Source organism: Sinocyclocheilus anshuiensis, unplaced genomic scaffold (genome assembly GCF_001515605.1).
Source record: "Sinocyclocheilus anshuiensis isolate Anshui unplaced genomic scaffold, SAMN03320099.WGS_v1.1 scaffold101, whole genome shotgun sequence".
Classification (NCBI taxonomy): domain Eukaryota; kingdom Metazoa; phylum Chordata; class Actinopteri; order Cypriniformes; family Cyprinidae; genus Sinocyclocheilus; species Sinocyclocheilus anshuiensis.
Genome location: NW_015540892.1, coordinates 2346257 through 2361449, shown reverse-complemented (window position 1 = coordinate 2361449; position 15193 = coordinate 2346257). Strand labels below are relative to the sequence as shown.

General features: G+C 36.9%; 1 protein-coding gene across 1 annotated transcript in view; it reads right to left on the bottom strand.

The window, feature by feature from the left end:
• Positions 1–13860, bottom strand: part of LOC107688847 (myosin light chain kinase, smooth muscle-like) — a 15857-nt gene extending 1997 nt beyond the window's left edge. Inside the window, exons 1-16 of the mRNA XM_016486655.1 lie at positions 13033–13860; positions 11550–11666; positions 11277–11342; positions 8521–8562; positions 8187–8314; positions 6620–6776; positions 6125–6430; positions 5270–5314; positions 5071–5161; positions 4774–4977; positions 3688–3905; positions 3478–3601; positions 2208–2360; positions 1761–1884; positions 1566–1656; positions 1325–1459 (exon numbers count right to left, since the gene is read on the bottom strand). Of these exons, the coding sequence (XP_016342141.1) occupies positions 1325–1459; positions 1566–1656; positions 1761–1884; positions 2208–2360; positions 3478–3601; positions 3688–3905; positions 4774–4977; positions 5071–5161; positions 5270–5314; positions 6125–6430; positions 6620–6776; positions 8187–8314; positions 8521–8562; positions 11277–11342; positions 11550–11666; positions 13033–13684 (2653 nt within the window). The 5' untranslated portion in view covers positions 13685–13860. The remainder of the gene's footprint in view (positions 1–1324; positions 1460–1565; positions 1657–1760; positions 1885–2207; positions 2361–3477; positions 3602–3687; positions 3906–4773; positions 4978–5070; positions 5162–5269; positions 5315–6124; positions 6431–6619; positions 6777–8186; positions 8315–8520; positions 8563–11276; positions 11343–11549; positions 11667–13032) is intronic.
• Positions 13861–15193: the final 1333 nt, after the last annotated feature.

Below are 15193 nucleotides of genomic sequence, written 5' to 3'. Positions count from 1 at the left end.
CTGTTATAAATTCACTGTAAACCACGGCTTCACGGGGCTTATTGCTTTTATAAAACGGTTATTCCATATACGTAGTAAGGTTTCACAAAATAAAACAAGCAAATAAAGTGTAATGATATTAATAAAAACAGTATTCTTCCACCAAACAATGTAGTTCCTCAGAACCAGTTGTGGTTGCCGAGCAACAGACAAACGTAAACAAAGGTGTATGTTTGTAGAGTAATTTACAACAGCTTCGAACGTGGCTCAGCCAATCAGAATCAAGGAACGGAACTCTCCATTTTATAACTAATAATAAGGTTATATTATAGCTGATAATGTTAGTATGTACAAAAAGCATGAACAAATAGTGTTTTGTTGCATTAGGATTAAAGTATTTTCTTATTAAATTAAATAATTAAATTTTATAATTTAACGAAATGAAATCCCTTCAGTCCCTAAGATATGTTTAGACACCATAAAGGCATTTATTTTTCTTTAGCATCCAACAACAATATTAAGATTTAATAAGAACCTGGAATTTCACTTACAAGCTAAAGGATATACCTTTCAGAAGTTTAGAGTCAGTAAGAAATTAATACATTTATTCAGCAAGGATGCATTAAATTGATCAAAAGTGTCAGTAAAGACATTTATTTAAATTTAAGGGTTAAGAGCAGAAGAATTATAACTCAGCACTTAGGGCCAGATTTATGCAAGCGCAATCCCTCTTTTGACTACTGTCAAGATTTATTAAAGACAGATTTTTATTTTTAAAAAACGTCTTAACTCACTTTGCACCTGTGTTTTTAGTAGATTATATGCACCTGATCATCATCAGCTCTGCTTGTTTGTGACCCTATGCTATACACGCCACATTGTAATAATGAGATATCAACTTGTAAAAAGCATTCACATCCTCGTAGAACTCCTAATTACAACTCGTGAACTGGAACTTTTCTGAGAGCTACGACTTGTACTATCTGACTACCTAAGATTCATTAGGCGCTAAGTTTAGGCATTGATAGTGTGATAGCTCCGTGTCTGAGTCCAAGGGTGTGAACAGCTCCAAGTAGAACATCACGTGTTGTCATCTCGAAATTACAGTAATTACGACATGGCGTGAATGCATCAAATTTATGCTGTTTTTGATAGATTGCATTGGTCATTACAGAAATGATCTGGCTGCATCTGTGTTGTTTAATCTGCGCATTGTCATTAGATCACCCGCAGAACTTTCCACTCCCATTGGCGCTTTTATGGGATTGCGTTCTCACGCTAATTTGCCCTGTTTAGTAAATCTGTCCCTTAAAGTCTAAAAGCCTTCAAGGTCAAAGGTCATTACCCTCAATCTTGCAGTCAAAGCGGGCAGCACTGCCTTCCACCACTTCTACATCCTGTATGACAGAGGAGATGCTGGGGGCCACAGGGCTGCGGTTTTCATCCTCCACACTTTCAAGGAACGGTGCCGGAGGCTCTTCTGAACACAAACACATTTATTAATGTGCAGCTAACATTTTAACTTGTATGACATTTAATACGCAATGTTCAGCATCAATATTGAAAATTGGTTGCTGGACCATTACCGTCAGTCGGGGAACTTTTCTTTGGACCGATTCCTCCTAACATTCCCATAGAGCTGAATCTGGAGATGGCTCGCACTGCATTACCTGTTTTCTGCACAGACACTCACAAACATGAAGAAAACAGTTTCCCATGTAACTCATAGAAATGAATTCTTTGTCTAACAAAGAAATTAAAATAAACGCCAGTGCTTTCACCTGCCAGCGGCGTCTCAGGATGTACTTCTTCATCCTCTCTTTGGAGAGTTGTTTAGCCTCCATATTTTTGGTGTCCTGCTTTAGCCAAGAGTGCTCTAAACACTGAGCGCAGGTCAGTCTGGCCCTACGGAGTGGCATTTATAGGGGCACAGAATTCAGATCAAATGCTTAAAATCCTTTCATCAACATTCAGCATGAACTAATACATTTGAGTGATAATTTTCTTTGCCCATTACACCCTCCATTTACAATAATGTAGATTTTACTAGGTTCTTTGTGAGTTGTTAAGGCTCTGTGCCAAGAGCTCAGGATGTGCTGTTCAAGAAATGTGCATCTGCACAGTGCTCTACAAAGGTTTTGGATTAACTTCGAACAATGTTGGTATTTCCATAAAAATTATAATGTTTCTGATTCAAAACTTTCTTCAGTAGCTTTTCTGAAGCTTACCTCATGTCCTTTTTTAGGAGACTGCTGATGAAGTCTTTGGCCTGATCTGAAATCTCATCAAACGCCTCATCCTCAAAATCCCAGGTGGCTGAGGTGACATTGGCAAGAGTTTCATTGTCATTGTCTCCCATGAATGGAGAGAGACCACTGACACTGAGGGTAAACAAGAGGAAGGCTATTAGGCAATAATCTTTCATTCTGTTAGCGCACATTCAACCAAAATGTGATGCAAGGTGCAACAGGACAAAAAGCATCCCTTAAGGCAAATGTTTTATTTATTTAAAAACAATTTTTTTTAAAATTCAGCAAGGATGCATTAAATTGAACAAAATATCAATTATATTGTATCACAGTTTCCACAAATAATTATGTAGCAATAAATAAATAAATAAATAACTTGAGAACCAAATCATCATATTAGAATGGTTTCTGAAGGATCGTGTGAGCTGCAAATTCAGTTTTTTCACAGGAATAAATTACATAAAAAATCTAATATAAAACAGCTATTTTAAATGTCAATAACATTTCACAATATTAATTTTTTAACTGTATTTTTTATCAAATAAATGCGGCCTTAGTGAGAATAAGAGGCTTCTTTAAAACATATTACTAACACAAAACTTTTGAACGGTAGTGTATATATTTTCTGTATATATTCATATTTATTGATTATATTGTTACATATTCAATGAAGTGTGTATTCTGTAAAAAAAATGCTAAACATCTTATAGTTTATAGATAGTAATAAAGTCATACAGTTTACAGTAGAGGCGGTATTTAAAGATATAGAGGCAATGTTTAGTCGATGGGGGTGGAGCAGTTTCAGGCATTCTCATCTGCAATATTTAAAAAAATTGATAAATCAAGTTTGATCAGGACAGTTTTGCAGTTCATAGCAACAAAAAGTTGTTTAGGAAAGGATTGAGCATTTTATTTCATTTTGATGGCTGTTTAGTGTTTTGGAAAAAAGATCAAATCAAAAATGGCCTTTTAACGCAGGGGGTATTAGCCTCTTGTAACATGAAGATAAAAGTAACTGACACAAGTCAGTTTAAATATTTATACTCTACCTCCAAGGAATCGAATTTGTGTTTATGTGATAAACTGAAAAAGCAAGCTTGGCAAGCGAGTTGTCCAAAAACTAATAATGGACTTAAAAGGAAATGTTTCCAGTCCTCAGCATTGATTACTGTGTCTTTATGTGCCATGGTTGTTAGCGACTGTTGGAGGAGTGATACCGATGTAGCTGAGATACTGATTTATCACTCACAGAATGTAACAGATGACGCCAATACTCCACATGTCTGTTGGGTAGCTGATAGCTTCGTAGTTGATCACCTCAGGAGCTACAAACTCAGGAGTTCCAAACAGAACCTTCAGAGAGCCAGAATCCTCTGAAAACAGAAAAAATAAATAAAAAATAAAACTGTGCCAGAAAACCAGACTCTGTTTGCTTTTGCAGTTGTTTGCATTTGTTTACCTAGCCTTCGAGCAAGTCCAAAGTCAATGAGCTTGATCTTGCTTCCTGTCTTGTTGATGCACATGATGTTCTCAGGTTTGAGGTCCAAGTGGACAATGCCCTGCTTGTGGATAAACTGAACTCCATCAATGATCTGCAGCATGTACTTAATCACCTCACGCTCAGTCAGCTCGAAATCCTCATCAACGATTCGCTCAAACAACTCGCCGCCAGAAATCCTGCAGCCAATGGGGACCACAATGACATTATCGTTAAACGACGCTAACCAATCATTATCAGACTGCAATCTCAATGCATTGGAACTGTTTATGCACATTCCATTTAACAACCAGACGAACAGTGTCTGGAGTGCTAAACAATTCTCTTACAGTCAGGGAGATTTAATTCTGGGCTATTTTCCATCATGGCTGCAAAGCTGAAGCTGCAGCCAATGGGGACCACAATGACATTATCGTTAAACGACGCTAACCAATCATTATCAGACTGCAATCTCAATGCATTGGAACTGTTTATGCACATTCCATTTAACAACCAGACGAACAGTGTCTGGAGTGCTAAACAATTCTCTTACAGTCAGGGAGATTTAATTCTGGGCTATTTTCCATCATGGCTGCCAAGCTGAAGCAGAGAGCATCCATGCTTTCTTCTCCTCACCTCCCTGTTTCTCCATCTCACTATATAAGGACATGTGACACGCACTTCTCCCATCACAGGGTGCTGGATTTTACATTCCACTCTCGCCATAAAAAGCTAAACTGGTGGAATGATTTAAAGGTGTTGAAAAAACAACTAACGAACACTACAGCCTGTTCAAAGACACCAGGACACACAAGGTAGGTTCACCAAAGTGACCCAATGTGATCACCGCTCCCAAACTGGAACATATCCGATGGCCTTCTCATGAAAGCTTTTATTTAGTTAACCTGTATCATGTTAGTCTTTCGGCTTAAAAGATTGAAGATACCCAGACAGCAACATAGTGTTGGCCCAGATCCGGCCCACATCTGGCACATGTGAAATCCATGCGGGCCAGATGTGGGCCGGATCTGGGCCGAAACTGTCTGCTGTCTGGGTATAGGGACTCACATCTCCAAAACCATGACCAAGTCAGATTTTCCCTCAAAGGCGTCCACACATTGCACCAGTTTGGGGTGGTGGAGGCTGTTCATGATGTCAATCTCCTGCCTCACGTTTTCTTTTTCCTTCTGTGAGAATGCCTTGATGAACTTCCCTGCCCATACCTTCTTGGTGGACTTTTCCACAAGTTTGAAGACTTGACCAAATTTACCCCTTTTAGAAATAAGAAAAAGGCAATTGAAGAAACTGGAAGAATATATCTGGTACAGTAAATCCAAATGGTTATATTGATAACGCATCTCTTACGTTCCTAAGCGGTCCTCTATATCATAGAAATCCTTCACGCTGCAGCCTTTCTTAATGACCACATCTCTGTATTCTGGTTCTTTCTCCTCATCTGTGAAATGAACAGGAAATGTATCAGACTGGCCATGTGGGAGTCATATTAGTAAACTCTGGATTCAGGAGGGATGGAATGGTGGGCTAATTGCTTTGAACTTCATACCATCATCAGACACAGTGGCTCCAACTTCCTCCTCTTCCTTTTTCTCTGGAGAAAAATGTGAATGTTATTTAAAGGTTTAGTTTTTATGTAGTGCATCAGCTCATCACATTTATACTTTTGGGGTTCAATAGTCTTGAGACCACAGTGAATATATATTTTTTCCCAATTAAACCTGAACAAAATCTGGAAAATATGTAAGATTTCTTCCTCTTCCCATCCTATGTCTACATGATTTTTCCCCTTTTCGTTTATTTAGTTCTATATTTTGTATATTTTATAATGTGTAAATATATATTCCCTGTATATTTACAATATAGTATATTTACATACAAAAATATTGAACTAAATGAATAAAAAAGGGTATATATATATACACACACACACGCACATCGATACATTTACATGCATTGATGCATTTTATATAATACATTTCATATAAGGTTTATATAATATACAATGCAATGCATTTAATATTGATATAATAGACAATGCAATGCATTTTCATTTAATTCATATAAGATCATTGTTAAATATATAACCCACACGCACACGCACTGTAAATTTGATAGACTATTGATGTGACACATTACATTTGATACCATATTGTATAACATTCATTATATTAATTTATGCATATAATATTATAAGACTTGAGTTTATGCCAACTCGAGTGATGCTGCCATAAAGGCAGGAGAAATTCTGAAATTAAAATCATTAAAATTGTTATGATGATAGTAGAATTTGTCATGGAAATGAGTGAATTATTACAAAAATGAGAATATATAATGTAGGAATTTTCCCCACTGATTCTCTCTCGATCAATAGTAACACAATGAATCAGAGGTTGTTTCTCACCTGTTACCTCCTCCACTCCCACTATAATGCACTCAGATTCTGCACTGGGCTCTCCAACTCCATAGACATTAACAGCTCGAATGCGGAACTTGTACTGACGATCAGTGAGAAGGTTCTGGACGTGGTATGAGGTGCTGTTACAGGAGGTGAGGTCATTCCATGTGTTGTCGATCGAATTCCAGATCTCCAGGTTGTAGGACTGGACAACGCTGCCTCCATCGTAAGTGGGACCGTACCAGGAGAGGGTGAGCGAGGACCTGCGGATGTCAGAGGCAGCAGGGATGCCGGCTGGGGGATCTGGCTTATCTGGGACATAGATTTACATTGAAGAGGTCAGCATTAGTTATACAGAAAGCAATGCATAGAAAGATAGGGAGACTACTAGTAAATATGCTTTATGGTACGTTGTATCAAAGTGCTAAATACAGTCTCTCATAATCAAATCTTTTTCCTTCCTGTTTCTCATTATCGTCCTGTCTTTGTTTATTCCCATACCTACGATAGTGAGGTTGAGTGAGGCCTGCTTGGTACCAAATTTATTCTGCAGTTCAAGAGTGTAGCAACCACAGTGATCTTGGTCACTCGCTGCGATTGTCAGGTGGCTGCTGTTCTCTGTGGTCTCTATGGAAATGCCCCCACTTCCTGGGTGGATCTAAACAGGAGAAGAGTATACAAAGTATATACTGTAGGACTTTACGCATTTAGGCTTTCATTTTCTTATTTTCACCTCTTCTTTAACCACTTTCATATCAAACATATACACCAAGTAATAATGAAATCTAAACTGATCCTTACTACTGTAATTATTCAGTAGGTTTTCCAAAGATTTTTTTTTTGTCTTCCTAATCTCTAGGAAACAACATGTAAAGATCACAATAGGCAACCACCACACCATCCTCACACTCTCATTTCACCATCTGTCATCTAACATTGGTTCCCAAAGTGGGTTCTGCATAATCTCTGCTTCATTTTATACATTAATGTATCAATTTAAGTGTTTTGTACTACAGATTCTTCAGTTAATCAGCAATGAATCAATCAGTGGTCTCTGAACTTGATGAATCACAAAAACCATTCATGCTAATAATGACACAAACGATGCGAGTCTGCTCACAGTGTGAGAGGGGCAGCGAATATGAAACGCTCGTGCAACCTTGCAGGGACATTTCAGTCTCCTGTTAAAGTTAACAGGTGGGGTATAATACAAAATTCAGTTGCACTTTATTTCAAAGTCCAATTCTCGCCATTAACAAATCATTAACTATGACTTTTGCCTCAATAAACTCCTAATTTGCTGCTTATTAGTAAGGTAGTTGTTATGTTTAGATATTGGGTAGGATTAGGGATGTAGAATATGGTCATGCAAAATATGTGCTTTATAAGTACTAATAAACAGCCAATATGTTAATAAAAAGGCATGCTAATAAGCAACTTGTTAATAGTGAGAATTGTTCCCTATAATAAATTGTTACCCAAAATTCTTTATTAAATAATTTTCAATTTACATTAACAGCAGCAGCTGTTCAGTTTGCATATGCTCTATATCTTCACAACTCTTCTCTCAAATAAAAGCCTGCTGTCTTAGATAGTCAATCAAATGTCAGGCAATACAATTAAAAAATTAATCATTCAAAACGTTTCTTTACTATTACAATAAAATGACTATTGATAATTCAATGAAATATATTCCTGTTTATCTGAATATCAATTAATCGACCTATAGTACTTTATGTCACATTGATGTAACAGTGTTTGCGAATCGATACTGATCCCCCAAAAATGGTATTAGAATCTGTATCGGCTGATCAAGATGACAAGAAATGAGTGATCGGTTTTGGCTATAAAAATCCGGATCAGAGTATCATCTTTTGTTCCAAAATTGTTTTTGAGATATAATTTTACAATAAGTATTTGTGCTGTCAGTTTTAGATTAAAGGGGTGCTCTATGCTCACATGGGAAATTTCTTTAAGGTGCAGTCAAAAATCACTGTAAATAGTTGCCTTTATTTCAGAAGGTTTGGGAACCAATGATCTGTCATTGTACTCTCTGTCTTTTTCTTACCGGCTTTTTAAATTTGAGCCAGGTGCAAGTTATGGGTGCCGTCCCTCCAAAGTTGCCCAACAGCTCCACCTTTTCTCCTGCCCTGATCTTCTGATCTCCAGGGAACTGCAGAAACTGTGGCGGCGAACCTGCGTGGCATCATAAGAAAACATAGGTTCATATTCAACACTCTCATGGAAAATAGTTATTCAGTATTTTCTTTCTCTGTCTGTCTACTATCAATATTCTGCAAGACTGTGTAATCACACAAGAATGTGTCTCTGTACATGGCCTTCAGGTCAAATATTCTTGGGCCTGTATGGTTATGTAAGGGATAATGGGAGAGTAATCTTACCCTGTTTGGCGGGAGCTGGTTTCTTCTTTATTCTGGCTTCATCTGCAGAAGAGAGAGCATTTTTAGCTAAACATATTTACATAATTATTAAAATAAAAATTTCATTAAAGGGATAGTTCAGCCAAAAATGTTCATAGTTTTCTCCTCCTCGTGTTGGCTAGAATGTGTATGACTTTCTTTCTTCTACAGAACACAAAATAAGATATTATGAAGAATATTGGCAACCATACAGTTTTGGTTACCATTGACTTTCATAGAAAAAAAGAAAAAAAAAATCTCAAAATATCTTCTGTTGTGTTGCATAAGAAACAAACAAAATCACATGAGGGTAAATAATGTCAGAATTTTTATTTTTGGGTGAACTATCCCTTTGGAGGAACTACAAGCATAATGATTTTAGAAGGATTTAACAATTTTGACAATATTTTGCAGCTTCAAATAACACATTTTCAAAACAAATTTGAATAATGGTAAATGTTTAGTTATTATGCTTTCATACCACCATTTAAAAAAAAAATATTAGCATTGGTTAGCATCATTTTGCTCATATTATAAACATAATATCTTATTTCTTAATTCAAAAAGTTATTAATCAATAGATTTATATTTTGTTTTATGATAGCAATGATTTTGAAATGGTAACTGTCAAAGAGGTCTTTTATAGAGGCTATTGTTTTTGTTGTATGCAAATAAATGCATATTAAGAAATGTGATGCCTAATTTGTTAAAGTAAAGTAAAGTCACAAAACAATGTGATATTATATGTATTTTAATACCCAATAGTTCGATTGCAGGAATTTAACATTTTAATCTTAAATTGATAAATAATAAACTCTCCATTCAGTAACCAATCAAACAATCCAGTAGTCAAAAAGATCCAGTAATCAACCCTGTTCACATGATTGAAATTTCATTTTACACCATTTCAAAGGAAATAACATTCATCTGAGAACTGACAGGAGTTCTAAGGAAACTGCCGCTCCTGATCAGCTTCCAGGGAGAGAGTGTCTGTGTGGACACTGTGTCTTGCTGGAATTCCCCTTATACGGACATGCTAAATATAGGGTCTCCAAGATCCAGGAAGCAGCGGCTCTCTCTCTCCACTATTTATTTAAGGTTTGATCGCCGTCAAGAAACAATGCAACATGTAAACCCCACTAATACTCCAGCACACTCCAAACAGAGAGACTGAGAAAGGGGGAGAACAGGGAGAGGACAGTCAGGTCTTTATGTGTTTCAGCTCACAGAAGTCTACCATTTTAGATCTTCAATTGCTTCTTTCCTATCTTTCATTTTCTCTCTTATGCTTGGACACACCTGAACTTTTTCCACAAGCACTGTGGGAATACAATGCACTCCGTTCTGGTATTTGCCAGTAACATACTTTTCGTGCACTAAATTGTAAATCACTTTGACATTGTTTGTTAAGAGCATAACTGCAATGTTAATGTCAGCCACTTAGAGGCTGCTATGCTTATGAAATATTAGAAGACTAAATGCAGCAGTACAACTGGTTGCCTATTGTTCCAAAACACCATCGGCTGAGTTTATTTTCTACTCTACCGTGATCACATGGATTACAATGTAGGATCTAGTGTGACCATTGTGTTAAAAGCTGGAACAAAACAAACAGGCAAACCATTTGAGCACTATAGATACAATCTGCCGTCAGATACTGTGGGATGGAAATCCTCTTTGGGAGTCTATATAGAGTGCGCGTGATGACCATTGTTCCCGTCTGTAAGGTCAACTTCTGACATGACAAATATTTTTGAAAGGGAAATTGGAATTAAATGTTCACTAAATATGTAGCAGAATTAAGGACTAAATGCTTTTGCCAACAATTCCAGATGATTAAGGACATCAAAAGGAGAAAATGGACATTAATTGTGAATTATTGTGGTTTTTGGAAGGCAAGTAAAATGTTTACTACCTCAAAGTGGGGTAAAACAAACACAAGGCCTATTTACAGTACGCCAAAACTGAATGTTTGTTGTAATTAAATGTTTGTTGTAGACAAGATTTTGAATATAAACAGTGGATTTCTATATATAAAGAAATATATACTACATTACAAATCTCAGATGTATGATTGTTTACAAAAGTTCATTATATTATAGCCCAGCTCTTTATATAAAGTATGTCCAACTTTGTATGTCCACATTTATCCACATATATACTTATGTAGTCCAATATATAGAATATCTCAACTGCTTGTATCATCACAAAATGTAAAGTATATTATCACTCAGCTCTAATTTAATGAATGCGACTATAAGGCATGACCTGACTTGACTTGATGTTCCTTTAAAGGTGCTCTCATAAATGAACAGTTCACCTAGATATGAAAATTCTGTTGTTGTTTACTCATCCTCATTTTGAAATCTGGATTACTTTCATTTTTCAGGTGGATCACAAAAGGAGTTTCTTTTAATTATTATCTTAATGTCCAAGCTGCTCCTTTTCATACTCTCAGTGTCAATGCTGACCATGAAAACTTGGAATATATATCCATGAGTTTTGTGAACTACTTCTATGTATAGTTTTTGGAGCATGTCAACTCTTTGGTCCCCATACACTTTAATATGGAAGAGAGCAGCATGAACATTCTTCAAAATGTCTCCTTTTATGTTCCACTAATCGAAGACATGTTGTTGATCACTGAGGTTGAGAAACAGATTAATGACATTTCATCCCTTCATAAATAAACTACTAACATCACAAGTAAACAGGCCACAACATGTGTCCTTACTCACTTTCTGTAGTGGGAGTTGCAGAAGAGCTCTTCCTGTTTTTCTTATCTGCTGATGGGTCTGAGGGATCTAGAGGAATGCAAAAAAACAAACAAACAAAAATGTTTTTTTAACATATTTTCCCCCTTTTTGTTTCAAATAAATCCTAATTATAAGTTTAGGAGGAATTTGACATTGTTAGCATTGTTATTGGGTTATTGGTACTCACACCCTCACTTAATATTATATGTTTCCAATGACATGCATAAGGGGAAGTCTAGAAAACAGGACACTTACCATCTACAGTGACCATACAGGAACACTCTGCTTTACCATGTGCATTCTCTGCCTTACATGTGTAGCGTCCTTCATCCTCTGGTAGAGCCTTGTCGATTGTAAGTGAACACTTTTCACCTGATGTAAAACAAGAGGTAGCATTTAATGACAAGTGTATATGACAACTGAATTGTTTTATGATTGAATTTTTGTCTTTTCAGCCTTATTATTAATTGAAAACTAAATGCTGGGCTTATACATTGTAAAAACTCTTATGCCAGCTATGTTGACACCCTGAACAACTTTTGAGGCTTGACTCTGATAAAAAGGATACTTGATTTCCAAGAATAAAATATAATAATAATAATAATAATAATAATAATAATAATACAAAAAAAAATAATAACATGGAATAGTCAACAGCTTTTTTCCATATTATCCAAAGGCTTCAAATTCTAAAGTTCTTCTCCATAAATAAATATTTTTTTTATGCAAATGATTCCATTAGCACAAATTATTAATGTGAACACATCGCCACAAATATCTGAAAAAAAAAATGTAAGAAAACCAGGGGACGGTCTTCTTTTCTGTTTGTTTGTTTGTTTATTTTTACACTTAAGAACTAAGTTAATAATATTTTGTATTCCCAACACAAGTCTTAGGAATGCTCTTATCTTTTTTCTTAAGATTGTTCTAGAGACAAAACCTAAGACAAATTTGAATTCCTGAAAGGAATATTCTTAAGAATCAGTATAAATAACCTAAGTTACCATAACATCCAACTTGCCTTAACCCCCAAAATTAAGATGTTCAATGCATTTATTTGGTTTAATATTAAACCTGTCATTTTCATCTTAAGAAAAAAAAAGAGATTTTCTTAAGAAAATATTTGAGAACTTAAGAATTGCACTTTCACAATTGAACATTCTTACAAACAAAAAGGCTTTGATGAGACCATACCCTGCTTTCTAAACATAAAATTGACCAGAACAACCAAGAGCCTAAAGCACTGGATAATGTAGGGGACACCCATCACATCCCTGTTTGATTTAGACTCAGGGAATCCTTTATTGCTATTTCAGAACTTTCTAATTGCGACTCAAATCATCATTCTGTCTCATGTCAGTGGAAGGGGTTAGAGAGACCTTAAACCCTCAGATCAAAGAACCTAATGTGAATGAGCTCAAAGAACCAAGATAACACTCACTGAGTGCTCCAGTTGGCAATGAATCAGCCTCAGCTTTAAGATTATTCCTCTCAGCATGTGATTTACAACACAGCTCAGAACACACTAAAATAGGAGCTTTAGGAAAAGAGGTTTTAAAGCTGTCCTCGTCATTAAATAACTCTACAGACCCAAGGCTATCACATTTCATTGGAATTGTCTGTCACATTTAAACATCTATTAATCAAAAGAGATAAAGAACTGTGTAGAAAATACAAGATCAATAGTATTTCGCATTGTAAACTGTGAAATTGTGGTCAAACGTATCTACTTTCATACCTTCCTGTGATAAGACAATGAACTTGGATGCTTTCACAATTTTCCCATCAAGAATCCAGGTGATGACAGCTTGGGGGTCAGAGGTCACCTGACACTCTAACCTCAGCCTCTCTCCATCCACCACAGTGATGTCACCGAGGGGCTGTTTGAAAACGGGCAGCTTTCCTGCATCCTTCTCTCCCCCATTCACAACTTTTGCCTTTTTGTCGTTTGTCTCTGTTATCTGTCCATCAGTTGTCTTCTTCTCTGGGCTGGTTTTCTCCTTTTTTTCAGTTGTCCCTGCATCAGTGCTGCTGGCTTTTTTCTCTGTTGTTGCGTTTTCCTTTATGTTAACCTTTTTATCAATTGCACCACCATTTACGCCATTGACATCACTTTGCTTTTCCTTCTGTGGTGTTTTGGGTGCTAGCTTTGATGAATTCTGTTCATTTTCCTCAGTCTTCTCTGGTTCCGGTGCTTGCTTCTTGTTCAGGGCGGACCTGAAGTCTGAAGGTGCGCTGCTTGGAGGTGGCGTGGCAGCAGGTGCTTTGGGTGAACCATCTTTCTTGTTGAGCAATGATCTAAAGTCAACCTTTGTTGGGGTGCTTGTCTTGATCTCAGACCCTGGCTTAGGCCCCGAACGGGGCTTTAGAGCTGCCCTAAAGTCTGTCATCTGGCTTCCTTTACTAACCTCTAGAAATTAAAACCAAATTTATGAAAGCTCTTTTCGTCAGTCCCTCTCAGTTCCTTTGGTAGGGGCTTCTTCAAGCTGTAAATGAATACAGATGTCCAGTTGTATGAACGTTCCTTCACGATCCCACTGGTCCAGTGACTTAGTGGAGGTCCTGCTCTGTCTGTGGTCACTGTGCAACTCTCTGTTCTCCCCACTCAAACCACTGCTGGGACAACCCCTCTGGACCAGAATGAAAGAGGGAGGAGAGAATAGAGGGTAGAGAGAGGACATACAGAGGGAAGGAGAGAGATATGTGAGGCTGGGGAGTGGAATTGGATTGTTTAAAAGCTTAGACTCCATTCTATAATAGGTTAATTGGAGACAGGAACACATTTCATATCTGTGTGGCATCAAAGGGGGGAGCGCCATTGCCTTATTAGGGAAACACTTCCAGTGCATGGGCATCAGCACAGCAGAACAGAGCTGGGAGGTAAACAGATGGCAAGATAGCATCAGAATCTGATACATTATTAGTATGTTAAGAACACAAATGCAGATAAAAATCTTGAGCCTGTCACCAGTGCCTGATTTGGAGTTACGTTCACTGAAAGGCAAGAACTTTTTAATAATTTGAAAAGAAAGAGAATCTCACTGTTCCTTTGGTGCTTGGACAGAAACCAGAAAAGAAGTGTTCTGATTATTCCGTGGGTGTTTCTTTGGATGCTTCTAACTTTTTGACCTCTCTATAAATAGGGGCCCCTCATTGGGCCATTTTGAAGATGCATTTCACCAATCAGAGTTGAGTTGCATGTCTGCAACAGTTTATATTAAAATGTTACATGGGCAGCCTTATATGGCTATGAACCTATCTGTTACTCGTCTACTTGTGCATGTGTGTGGAAGATAGACACATCATGTTGAATGTCTCCTAGATAAAATAGCTTCCTGTGCTGTTTTGCTTCACCACAAGGTGAATTGGTGAGTGAATTTTCCATTGCTGCTGGTATGAAACTTAATCTCCCTTATATTCTGCAAAAGTACAGTCCTCAATGGCAATCCTAGAGGTTTTAGAGATTACCATAATGATGAGATGGGATGTGATTTCAAGAGTCATAATGAACAGGTCTGATTGGGTGCAGCTGCTGATATCTGATGATTAGAAATACTTTTAAATAGGAGATTTAAAAACAAAGTCTCATTTTGTGCCACAAAAAGCTGGAAAACACATTACTATTGTGTGGGTTTTAAACTCTTGTCAGCAAAATTCCAGATTCTATTGTTAACAACAAAACAATGGTAAAGGATACATCATGAAAAGACCCTCGCTGCTTTGTTCTGGGAGTTTATCTTCGGCATTGGGGCAGGAACATTAACCAGACTTATAAGGAACAAACAAAAAGAGTCAATATCTCATTTTTAACTGCCACCCATTTATGCGCTATATCCTCAAGCATTTGAGCACTTTCAATTTCAAACAGCTTTACTCTGCTATAAACATCTCTCTTAACT